General features: G+C 34.2%; 1 protein-coding gene across 1 annotated transcript in view; it reads left to right on the top strand.

The window, feature by feature from the left end:
• The window catches only part of DMD (dystrophin), a 1,580,480-nt gene that overhangs the window by 344,583 nt on the left and 1,221,956 nt on the right, over window positions 1–13,941 (top strand). Inside the window, exons 25-27 of the mRNA XM_006911463.3 lie at window positions 59–241; window positions 7,597–7,731; window positions 9,603–9,752. Coding sequence (XP_006911525.1) covers window positions 59–241; window positions 7,597–7,731; window positions 9,603–9,752 — 468 coding nt within the window. The remainder of the gene's footprint in view (window positions 1–58; window positions 242–7,596; window positions 7,732–9,602; window positions 9,753–13,941) is intronic.

Here is a 13,941-nt window from a genome sequence, read left to right on the forward strand (position 1 = left end):
TGCATTTTGGAAGTAAAGTCACTGTCTTGCCATTCAGGGAGTATTCTTTATTTTTCAGAGAGCTAAAGAAGAGGCCCAGCAGAAAGAAACCAAAGTGAAACTTCTCACCGAGTCTGTGAATAGTGTTATAGCTCAAGCTCCACCTGCAGCACAAGAGGCCTTAAAAAAGGAACTTGACACTCTCACCACCAACTACCAGTGGCTCTGCACCAGACTGAATGGGAAATGCAAGACTTTGGAAGTCAGTTGCTTTTTTTTTTTAATTATATGTGAACCATAGTGATTAGACACAAGGACTCTGGTATAAAATTACTTAGGCTCAAATTCTTCACTCAGGCACTTACAACTTGTGACTTTGGGCCAGTTGTTTACCTTGTATAAACCTGTATTCTATCTCTAAAATGAACATAAAAATAGTACCTATTTCATAGAGTGTTGAGAAAATTAAATGAGCTACTCCGTTTAAATTACTTAGCCTAATGCTAAATAAATATCAGCAGCTATCATTTTAATTCTTATTATTATTACCATTATTTTTATTATTATAAGGTTACAACTACCCTATACATAAGTTTTCTCAGGATTTATAGAAATTAGTCTATTTTTTCATTTATTTGTATGTGCATGAAGTCTTAAGTATCTTAGCAGGAAGGTATTCTGTGGAAAAGTATTTATTATAATTTACATTAATAAATGCTGTGCCCTATAGTGTTCTTTACGAGACATGTTGTCTATCTCTTTTGGGTGGTATTTTATATTATATTTATTTATTATCATAAGTCCTGCTTTATCTTTCTCACATGCTTATTGAAAAATAGGTGATAAAGAATTCAGATATCTCAAATGATTACCATGTAACTGCATCACAAACTATCACCCTCCTTGTGAAAATTACCAACAATAAAGAGTGTGCCAAGGAATTAGAAACTATCTACTACCAAATGCTGATGCTGCCAAATACTGTTCACTAGTTGGGCTTTAAATTGAGGCCCCTTCTCCCACATGAACTGAGTCATTTTTGTAAAAATAGTTGATAAAGAATGCAGATGCCCCATTATTGTTGAAAAACATTATTGTTTTGGTATTTATATTTAGCATTTGATATTTAAAAGCAAATATAACTCAGGCCAGTAGAATAGACCTTGAAAGTCTTAAAAAATATTTTTACCTGCATCTAAGGTATTTCCAATATTATAATTTTCTAATTATAAAATGTGATCTCTGAGTTTCTCCATTGTAAATTCCAATTCTTTCTTTATTGATGAGTCCCTGTCACCCCCCTTTTTAAATCCAATTCATTCCTCATCTACAAAGCTAGTACCTTCTATATGCCAGGAACTATTATAGTTGCTGAGGATATAAAGTAAAATCTCTTGTATTAGTGCTATGTAAGTGCTACAGACAATAAAACAAAGAATGAGAATGAAAGGAACAACACTATAAATCTCAAGGAAGTCACAGGTAATTTGCCATCATGTTACATGAAGGAGGAACTTTTCATACCTAGGAAATTGCTTTCTGATAATATTTAAAAAAAACACTTATTTTTTTGTTCTTAATTTCTTTACATGATCATTATTCTTTGCTTCTTATTATTCATGTTGCTCATTTAAAAGATATGTTAACCCATCAGTAATCTATTTAGGGGTATGTTTTCTAAAGAGGTATTTTATTTTCATTAATAATAAAATTTATTACAAACAAAATTTTCAAGACTTTTAATAACAAATTTTTCAAGACTTTTTGTTGAATTATCCTTTCATTTTTTAATCTGTAATGGCTTTTTTAAATTAATTTATTTTTTATGGTGACATTGGTTAACGAAATCCAATAAGTTTCAGCTGTACACATTAACAGTAAGGGATATATATATTTACACTGTGTGTTCACCTCCCAGTTAGATTTCTTTCTGTCACCACATATCTGACCCCCTTTACCCTGTCTACTTCCCTTCTCCTCCCCGAACCCCCTACTCTCTAGTAACCACTAGTCTATAGTCCATGTCCATGAGTCTCTGTTTATTTGTCCTGTTCGTTTGTTCTTTTTAGGTTTATATCCCACATATGAGTGGTATCATGTGATTTTCAAGTTTTTCTGTCTGGCTTATTTCACTTAGCATGATTATCTTGAGGCCCATCCATGTTGTCACAAATGGCACTATTTCATCTCTTCTTATGGCTGAGTAATATTCCTTTGTATATATGTACTGTAATGGCATTTCTAAACTTTCCTAATATATTAAAGTTGTTAAGTCCCTTTTTATTCCTTTTCCACTGGTCTAGAATATACACGCTACTCATTTGATCTCAATGGAACCATTAATTATTATCCTGCATACCTTAGTCAACAAAGTCCAGCAATAATAAATGTTTTTATGCACCTCTCTAACAGTGATGTAGCAGGACCATTAGAATGGTTTAACTCTGAATTTATGTTCAACTGCCATATTATTGTAGTACTTTATTTCATACTCCCTAAATTAGTCAGTGCCATTGCCACTGCTGCTATTGGAATTATTATTTTAAATAATATTTATTTAGATTTACCAATGCTATTTTAGCAATTTCTATGATGATTTTGCTCTTTGTATCTTTCTTTTGCTTCTGCTCTTCTGTTGAGTGTGACTAGCACATACTTTCAGATTTTGCATGACTGAAAATGCCTTTGTTTTGCCCTCAGTACTGAGTAATTACCTAACTGAACATCTAATTATGCTGGGACAATTATTTTTTACAACACCGAAAATTTTTTCCTATTGTCTTCTGAAATTTCTTACTGTTAACAAGTTTGCTGTCAAATTATGGTTTCTTAATAATTTTCCGTGATAGCTTTTAATTTTCTCTATTTCTCCATTGCTTTGCAGTTTAATTCTATTTTATCTACATGTAATTTGCTTTTATTTATACTTTGTGACCTGATGTATTAATAAGAACAGAGAGATTATTTCTCTCTTTGGTGGACTCCATTATATTTTTGAATATTTTCTTTTTTTCAATCTCTCTATTTCTTCCTAGGGGAAATTGTTAGATCTATGACAAATCTCCCCATTCTGTATTCTCATTCTTGGCTTTCCTTTAATATTTTCCATTTTTCTATCTTTACCTTCTGGATTCTGGGTAATTTTCTAAAATTTGTCTTCCAGTTCTTGAATTCTCTCTTCAACTGCCTATTGCATAATTTATCCTTTGAGATATAAATATATTCATCTCCGTCTATGTACACATCTGCTTATATGTGTGTGACTGTATTTTTTCAAAGTCCATATTTTCCATTTCTCAAGTTTTTACTTAGTTATTTTGCAAATCTCTCCTTTTCTATAATCTGATTTTATGTAATTCTATTTCTTTAAACAATTTAAACTTATGTAATCTATTTGGTTGAGAGGTCTCAAGTTAATGTAATACACATGAAATGGTTTTATTTTTCTGATAACTAAAACCAACCATGTCCAACCTCATTTTCTGCCTAGTAGTTGGCTTCTTCATCAGCATTTCAGTCTGATCCCATAAATTTTCATTGACTTTTAATTATTAAAATTTAGTTTAATTTCAATTTTTTTCTCATAGTTTATTAAAATCTTCCACCAATTCAGATTAATCTTTTGGCTTCTGCAATTTATACAGGGGTGGGAGTGATAAAAAATGATATTTCAGTACTCTCTTCTCACTGAGTTTCTGGATGGTGATCTTCCAGTGTTGGTATGTAGAAGAATACATAGAGAAGAATGCACTCTTAATCTGATATGGCTGGCTACAATTGCTATATCATTTTGTTAACACCCACACACATCTGGGATGGTGCCTTTTATCACCATACCCTGCAGGTTATCACCATTGATCTGGCTTGTTCTCTATAGACTTGATATGGTCTGTGGGGGATCCCAGTTGGCCTTATTCATATGGACTTTGAACCTTCTATAAATATTTCCTAGGCTTACATGATACCTTGCAGTATTCAAAGAATCACAGACTCTTTCCAATAGTCTTACACCACATTACCTTGAAAATTATACCCTTTTGACACATGCTTCTATGACCCCCTGGAGTCTTATTTACCCACCACATTTCAGTTCAGTCTGTGGGCACTGACAGTTCCCACCTTCCATAACTCTCAGGAATGAGAAAATTGAAAGAGTTGCCCTTGATTCCTTTTTGGCTATACTAGCAACTCAGTAGGGAATATATGCCAGCCATCCCTTCATTAATATACCCACCTACTTGATGAGCAATAATACCCTTTTAAGTCCTGTAAAGAAAAGGGGCCGGATGAGTTTATCCTAAACACACCCATAAAATGGTGAGAAAAAAAAAATTGCCTAACTTTTCATATTCTCTTTTCTTCACCACCCCTCCCCAATGCTCTGCCCCATCAGCCCCTCTATTTAGAACAGGGCTTGTGAAAACTTATAACAAAAGTTCTCTTATCATAGAATGTAGGAAACTTAGTGTTTTATTTCTCAAGTATGAACTCTAGTTGCCAATCTCAAGAAAAATAGATGCTATTGGTGACTTTCACCACCATACTACACTTTATTATCAAATTCTTTACAATTGTTCTGTTATCTCTATGTTATAAATTGGGGAGTCTACCATTTGTTACAATTTTGGACGGCCTCTAATGACAGTGAATTTCCTCACATGGCTTGTCATTTTTTGGTTTGTGGGCTTACCTCTGGTAGGAATTGCTTTTACTGGAAATCCCTTCTGTTCTGGGCTGTTAGAAGGTCCTGATGAGTCTTTTCTTTTTGTCTCTTCCAGAGTCTGAGGGATGTTATATTTTACTCTCATGTATGATATAAACTTAGGTTTCAATTTCTTATGAGTGGATTCTTATTTTCTAACCCAGATCCAAAGGATTCTCAACTTCCTTATCAATTCTTTATACTCCAGTGGGTAGAGATTTTGTAGTGCTTGTTTCCAGGATACATGGCATATAACATTATTTTTTCCATCTCCCTTGAATGCATGACAGCGATGCTTCTTTTCCCAAACCAAGTTAGTATTGAATACCCTAGCTTTTATGTTGTATACCCTGTTCTGATATGTCAGTATTTTGGTAAGCTTGGTTTCCCAACCTCTACTTGCATGTATCTTCCTTCTTTGTTTTTGCCACCTGAAGGTTTTTAGTACTTGTTTCATAGACAAGCTATGAATTTAAAATGTTTTCCTTTACATTTTATTCAATGTTTTAATATCACTGATGCAGGGGTGGGGGAATTACCACAGTGGCTCCATTTACCATTTGGAATGGAAGTAGCTTTTTTCATTTGTACTCTCTTCAAAGTCAATTTCAATTCTGTAATTTCAAAGTAATTTTAAGTTCCAAACTGTTAAGCTTAACAGTTATTCTAAGTGGCTTTTAGCTCCAATTCAGTCTGCAGTACTATATTTTATTTTGCCAAGGTGACCTGTAAAGCCAGTACACTCAGCCTCTCCAGCTGTGTCCTTCAGATGCATTGAGGACACAAGAGGCCATCTATCCTGATGGTTAAATCAGCAAGGTAGTTCATTACTTCAATCTGTACCAAAGGTAATAAAACATATTACCAATTGCATCTCCTTATCTTCAAAGCTCTAAAGTCCCCTCGGGTGTTTAAGGAGATATTTATATTTTCCCACTGGGATCTTTGCCCAGAAGAAAGACAGCCTGGAGTCCAGCAGGAGCTGGAAATGACCCAGATTTAAGATTTCTATCACCTTTTAAAGCAAAATACTTAATTTCACTTTTTGTGATAAACTGTATGTAAAATACCAAGCAAGTATTTGTAGGCTGCCAAGGCAGATTAGACTGATGATTTTTATCAGTTATAGAGGGACTGTCTTCCATCATTTGAAAGGGCTAGGATCAAAGGTGAAAATGGGAAATCTGATAGAATTTTAGATTCTCCTAAAATAAAACTTTCTTCCTTGGCTCCTTTTTTGTAGAGGTAGCGGGGTAGCAGGTGTCGGTAATTGCGTTATTGTATTTATAGATTTGCCTAATATTTACAATCTGAAAGCTAATGGAAATTGACCATCTTTATATTCTTACCCACTAGTACATCTTTCTGCTTTTTCCCCAACAGACATAACCATAATCTGGGAATTTGCCTTTATTATTCATTTGCTTAAAAATATTTTATCACATACAGATGAATGTCTAAATAACGTATAGCTCAATTTTGCTTGTTATGAGCATTACAAAATATGTAACCTATAATATGTTGTTTCCTAGGGCTTGCTCTTTTTGCCCCAAATTTTTGTGTTTGATATTCATCCATATTGTTCTGTTTGATGAATTTATTCATTTTTACATCCCTTATTCTTTGATTAAATGTGGCACAGTGTATATATCCATCTTCCTGCCAGTAAATATTAAGGTTGTTCTCTTTCTTTTTAAAAATGTTGGTTGTTACAAAAAATGCTGAAATGATCATTCCTGTGACTGACTTTGTTATGCATGCAAAACCATTTTTCTGAGGATATGTACTGAAAATTGGAATTGCTAGGCTGTTGAGTATGTAAATATTCACTTTACTGAGAATGACAAATTATTTTCCAAAATGGTCATTACACTATACGCACCCACCAACAATAAATACAAAGTTTTTGTTAATGTATATCTTCTCTCACACTTGAAATTGTCAAACTTCTCATTTATATTAGTCATCATAGTGTAAATATCTCACTATAATCCTGACTTACATTCCCCTGATTATTGAGTTTGAATGTATTTTCATGTTTATTGAATATAGATATATCATTGTCTTTGAAATATTAGTTCAGGCTTTCCTCACCCATCCCAAGGTCAAAAAAAAATCTTCTATATATTTTGGTAGAAATCTTAAAGTGTTGCTTTTTTATGTATGAATTCTTTTATAAATTAATCAGTTTTTTCAATATATCAAAAGCCTTAAAATAGTTATATCCTTGAAATAGTTCGTACTTATATTTCTGATAATATACCACAAGGAAATAATTTGAGATATGGGAAAAATCCATACTCATGATGCTGTTCACCAAAAATTTATAATGGCAAACAAAAGTTAAAATAGTCTAACTAGTCAATAAATGTTGATTGTTAAAATAGAAAAAATATAGCCACTTAAATGAAACCTAAATTTTAATTAAAAATATCTTCTTAGTATTATGGAAAAGTTATATGACTTAATGTTCAATGAAAAGAGTACTATAGTTAAATCCATCCTTTAATTTTAACTATCAAATTAATTATATATGATAAAGTTTAGAAGATGTCACAGGAAAGTGGTAATAGCTGATATGTTGGGGTGTTAGGTTTGTATATGCATTTTTAGATATGCTTTTATTTTTATATTTCGCAGACTGTAATGTTAATGAATTATTTCTTTATTTAAAACAGTAAATCACTGAATCTTGAATTTATTCATGTAATAAAATATTTCCTTAATGATTTGTAATTATAGACGTATTAGTGATCAAAATGACTAGCCGCATTTTCAATTACCCACTGTGAAGGAAAGGTGAAAGATGTAAAATGAATGTTATATTTTTAGAAGTTTTAAAAATAGAAATGCCAAAATCTTGCCATCATTTTTCTGTTAAAATATTTTATCTTGGATATATGTTTCTTTCTTAGGAAGTTTGGGCGTGTTGGCATGAGTTACTGTCCTACTTGGAAAAGGCAAACAAGTGGCTGAATGAAGTAGAAGCTAAACTTAAAACCACTGAAAATATTCCTGGTGGAACTGAGGAAATCTCCGAGGTGCTAGATGTAAGTTGTGAATTAATCTAAATGATAATTTATATGCAGTATTGAAAGATGTCAAGTACCAAATCAAAAATAAATTCAAAGAAAACAGCACAGAGTCTAGTTGCTATGCCTCCTCCAGCACTGGCTCTTTGGATGAAACCTTTGTTTCCTCTAAGAACCTTCTAGTTTCAAGGTTTTAAAAAGGATTTAAATAACCTCTTACAGAGGTCATTTGCTTTTTCCTATATGACTGAGTTCAATGTTGACACTTTACCTGCTTAAATCTACTACAGACACTCTGCAAAGACACTCTGAATGCACAATTTTGTTCCTTTGGACTAAAGAGGATAATAATGTAAAATATTATTTTCAGTTTAAAAACTATATTTGTTGAATTGGAACATATTTTGAAATTATTTAAAATAATAAATGTATACCTTACGGAATGTTTGGAAGTATGGAATTAGCATACCTTGATATTAGAACTATATCTTTAAAACGTTCATACATCTTAGTACATATAAAATTTTACCTTTTATCAAAAAATCTACACCTCCCCCCAAAACCCTATTTATTTATTTATTTATTTATCAATATTATTTTATATTAGTTTCAGGTGTACAGCATAATAGTTAGACATTTATATAATTTACGAGGTGATCCTCCCAATAAGTCTAGTACCCACCTGACACTATATATAGTTATTACAATATTATTGACTATATTCCCTTTGCTGTACTTTACATCCCCATGACTATTCTGTAACTACCAATCTGTGCTTCTTAATTCCTTCATCTTTTTCACCCAGCCCTAGAAAGTGCATTTAAAATTTTAGTATATTTTCAAGTTTTTTTGGATGACCTTTAAAAAATAAAATTTAAAGGAGTTCGTATGTATAAACTTTGATTTATGTGAACTTTTGATATTTAATTAATCATTTATGTTCTATGTATTTTATTGTACTTCTGGTTAATCCTTTATATATATAATGAATATGTAGGTTTAGCATATGTATTGTGTGTGGAGTCTTATGTGGTATGGCCCCTGTGTAAATATGCTAAAATAAGGTACATAAATTAATCAAAATGTCAAGAAAATGCAAAATGTTTCTTTAGACAGAACAGAATTGGGATCCTAAAATGTCACAGCTAAAACCTAGACACTATTATATCCAACTTCCTTATTTTCACAAGAAAATTGTGAAACCTGAAAAGGTATCAAAGAACAATGAGAGAGGTTTCATGGGGACTGTAATTTGACCCTGTCCTATTTAGAGTTGTTCATTGACCAAACATTCCTTGTGAATCAACAATGCAGTACATCTTCCAAAAAATGATGAAGGATATGATAATGTGATTATCCTATTAATCACGTTAAAGGGCCTCATTCTTATTTTTATTGCCAACCAGTCCAAAGATGGCTGCTCTACCTCTAAGCCAGGTTTGTGTGAAAATGTGTGAAGGGCAAAGGGTTTTCTTTTAAAGAGACTGTGCTGTTTTTTAATTTGGGAAGAGAACCTCTTGAAATTCTTCCTACATATATTGTTAGAATTATATCACTTGGCCATCACTAGCTATAAGAGAAATTGAGAAATTGAGTATTTTACCTTTTTAAGTTTTAGAGTAGCGGGCACCAAAAAAAGAAGGTGGCTGTGAATCATTTTTAAATGTCTCATTCCATAATCTTGCCTTAAGTTCAAGAAGATTTGATTACAGCAACATTGTATTTTTTGAAATAACAGTGATCTTTCACATTTTATTATGCCAATTAAATATTGTTTTAAATTGATTCTAACTGAATTATATGTAAATCAGAAGATACTGAGCATTTTGTGTTAATTTGATGTATTTAGAAAAAGAAGAGAAACAATAATTATTGCAAATGTGTTTCAGTCACTTGAAAATTTGATGCAACATTCAGAGGATAACCCGAATCAGATTCGCATATTGGCACAGACCCTAACAGATGGCGGAGTCATGGATGAACTGATCAATGAGGAACTTGAGACGTTTAATTCTCGTTGGAGAGAACTACATGAAGAGGTATGATGATAACAGTGAAAAATCTCTTTAAACTGATTTGCATAAACATCTAGCAAGTAATGTTTGGCTTCTCAGATAAAATGAGGAATATTTAAATATTAGCTCAGTTTCAAGGTTTTAGAAACTGTCATGTGCTAAACATGGCTGAAATATTTACATGTGTATTACATCATTTTATTTTCTTAAACATTATAAAGTGTGGGTTTTAATTGGAAACAGACATACCAAATCTAGTAATGTGCTCAAGTCCACAAAGGAGTAATTTAGCACTCAAAATCAGATTTTATGTGACCACAAATTACTTTTCTCTAATCAAGATTAACCAATATGTATAGGTTATCCTCATGTTTGTCTACCCCTCTCTGTCTCTCCTTTTCTATTTCTCTACACACACACTCATGCACACAGATATGTTTATTATAGTCACCTGTAATACATGTGATTCTATGAGTACCCAAGATGTTGGATACTGTATATTCTTCCAAAATAATAAAAAAGTTTTTGTTCATATAACACAGGAAATTTTAAACCATGTGTATGAATTTTTAAATCAAAATTAAAAGAGAATACCATATTTCTCCCAATCAAACAATGCTTCACATACACTCTATTAAATCAAGATGAATTGTTTGTCAAGAAGGAAAAAAATGGCTCATAATGAAGTTCAGTTTCATATCCATTTACTAAGTTCATCTGTAACATGTGACATACTGTTCTAAGGTTCTAAAGAGCCTATCCTTCATTAGTTACATTGATTACTTAAGCAAAAATTTATTGATTTCTTAGTATTTTTGGGACATGAAAACAATCTTATAAGATGCAAAAAGTTGCATCGGAAACTATCACTGAGATTTAGAGAACACAGTAAAAATGCATACATATGTGTGAATCAGTATAGGAAGGCATTTGGGGTAGCTTTCATAGAAAAGATTCATTGTAAATTAGATGAGAGCATTTTAAAATTAGAATAGGAGACAGCTAAACTAACAATTGGAGGAGGGCAATTCCAGGCAGTTGGATACTAGCACATGCAAAGAATTGGAAATATGAGAATGGTTATATATGCAAATCTGCAAACCATTTGGGTTTGTTAGAGCATAAAATGCAAATGGGGGAGTAGCTGAAGGTAAGCCTGAGCAAGTAGGCATGAGCAAGATTGTTGAGGGGAATCTGTGCTTCACCGACAACCTGATCTAGAACCATGCACTCAGGGAAACACTAAATGCTTTCAAATGTAAGAGGGAAGAAGAGGGATGCCATGATCAGATTACTTGACCTCTGAGGTGACTGTGGAGAGGGAGTGGTCTGAGAGATAGAGAAATTGCAGGCAGTGAGACCTGCAAGTAAGAAGTGATCATTTTAGCTCAGTCAAAGGCAAGATCATTAGTGAAAGGTACAAAGAAAATTAAAAAATCTCTAGGAGAGCATCTAGGTCTTGTATTAGATGATTTGGTATCTGAGATTTTTTTTATAAACAAGATTGAGAAATAAGAAGAAAACCAAGTGTGGAAGTGAAAGATCATGTGCCACCTCATTGAGTCTGAGGTGCCTGCTTACGTTTGATACCAACCAAAAGCAATCCGCGAGTCAAGGACTTAGGTGCTGGTAGTGAATTTCGGAGATGATACCAACGAGGACAAGTGAGGGAGTAGAGAGAGTAGGGAATGAAAGGTTGTAAGGTTGATAAACGCAGGGTGCTTTTATCAGTGTTTTCACTGTGAGTAATTGGGCTAAATCCTACTGGTAATTTTAAAGAAATCATGTAGAATAGGAGCTGCAACCCCCAGGCCGTAGATCTGTAATGGTCTGTGGCCTCTCAGGAGTCAGGCCACACAGGAGGTGAGCAGCAGTGAGTGAGCAAGCGAAGCTTCTTCTGCATTTGCAGCCACTCCCCAGTGCTAGCATCACTGCTTCAGCTCCACCTCAGATCATCAGGCATTAGATTCTCATAGGAGCTCCAGTCCCTGGTGCCAAAAAGGTTGGGGACTGCTGAGTATAACATCAGTGTTATAGAGCAAACTTAGAATTGTTCCATAAGCTAATGGAAACTGGAATGCTTACCCACCAATTGTTCTCTCTCTTTGTTTGAGGAGTGCCCTGGGGTGCATAAAATCCCAATAATTTTGGTTCATCAAGAACAATAAAATTGAGAAGTGTGGGTGTTTAAACTGGATCTAGCAGTGCGTGCAGCAAGTGGATTCAGAGTTTCTGAGATTGAGATGTTATGTGACAGGGCAGCTACAGGGTCTGTTGCAGTGTTTATGGAGCATCCGAGTGGGGCTATTCCATAATCCAGTAAGAGAGATACACACCCCTAAATTTAAGAAGAATGATTCAGACTAGTTATACCAGTGGAGGATTTATCAGGTTACATACTAATTAAACTTGTAGAGTTATGATGCAGCAATCCCTCTACTGGGTATTTACCCCAAAGACTTGAAAATTCATATCCAAAAAGATATTTGCACACTGACGTTCATAGCATCATTATTCACGGTGGCCAGGATATAGAAGCAATCAAAGTATCCTATGTTAGATGACTAGATAAAGAAGCTGTGGTACATATATATAATGGAATATTACTTGGCCGTAAGAAAAGATGAAATACTTCCATTTGCGACAACATGGATGAATCTTAAGGGATATAAACCTAAAAGCAACAAATGAACAGGACAAACAGAGACTCATGGACATGGACTATAGACTAGTGGTCACCAGAGGGGTGGGGGGGGGGGGAGGGGGGAGGTAGACGTGATAAAGGGGGTCAAATATGTGGTGACAGAAAGAAATCTAACTGGGAGGTGAGCGCACAGTGTAAATATATGAGTCCATGAGATCAGCACAGATAAGCCAAAAGAAAAAGAATCATGAACAGAATTTAGGTGTTTTACCCCAAATCAAGTTGTAGGTAGAGGAGACAATGTCTACAAAAGAGATGAGGAGACACAGTTAAAGAAGTAAGAGGAGACCCCATTTAAAACCAGGTGCTTAGGAGGTAGCAGACACGAAAAAAATATATATCAAATAGAATAGTGAGTCCCAGTAAGATGAAGCCAGAATTGTGCAGAAAGGACATCACTTATGACCTTTACTAGAGCAGTTCTGATGACATTTCCCCGGAGATAGACTGGTGAAAGTACATTACAGAAGACATCAGAGAGGAGGAAGGGGAAAGCAAGTATGCAGTATCCTTGTGCAGAGCTTGGCTTCAAAAGGCAGGAAAGGTCCTAAGGGGGCATAGCCAGGGAGGTATGCAGGAAAATTTTTATATATTGGGGGTGAAGTTCCAGTCATGTTTTCTACTGGAAAGAGTAGGACTTTGTCCAGTCTTGAAGAGAAGTAGGTGATGGTGGGGCAGATCACTGTGACGGTGCCAGCAGCGAGCCTCCACACAGTCCTTCATTCTGCCACTATCTTTGTTGAGTAGGTACTTTATCTGTAACAACATAAGGGACTGGGCTTGGCAAAAGGGGATTCTCGACAGGCCTTTGGCCTTTTGCCCTCATGGCACTGTTACTGGACTTGAGTAGAAATATTCCTAGGTGGCAACTCATTCATAGGTCATTTACATTTGCATTTCGATATGGAATTAGAATGTGCTTTTATTTATATTTGAATAATAGTTTCAGGATAGAAATTGCAGTTCAAGCAAAAAAAATCAAAAAACAGATTGTAAAACTGACCTGCGTGAAGCTATGAAAAGATCTGTTTTATTTTTTTAGCAGTGATCAGTCTCTCTATTCTGTCCTTAGGAATAGACCACTTTCTACCTTGATCTTGGCATCAGATTCATTTATGTACTACTCTTGCCAGCCTTTAGTACCACAAACACTACCTATGTCTTTATATTTCAAAGGTCTTTGGTGTGGAATCTGGCATTTTCCCCAAATTAATTCAACTCAACAACAAATGTTGAACACCTACTCTGCTATATCCAAGCTGAGTTGTTAAAACATTGAATACTGAATCAGAAAAACTTGAGTGGGAATAGCCCCTTGCATTAGTCAAGGTCAGACAGGTCACAGAAACTACAGAGTAACTTACACAGGGAAGGTTTAATACTGATTTGTATTAACTCTTTATTGGGAATTAGTTTTCAAGAGGCAATAGAAGAGAACTCAGAAGAATACCTCAAGGCTGAGGAATATGGTACCTAAAGAAGGAACCAACTTGCAAAATGAGAAATTCT

This window comes from Pteropus alecto, unplaced genomic scaffold, assembly GCF_000325575.1.
Source record: "Pteropus alecto unplaced genomic scaffold, ASM32557v1 scaffold414, whole genome shotgun sequence".
Classification (NCBI taxonomy): domain Eukaryota; kingdom Metazoa; phylum Chordata; class Mammalia; order Chiroptera; family Pteropodidae; genus Pteropus; species Pteropus alecto.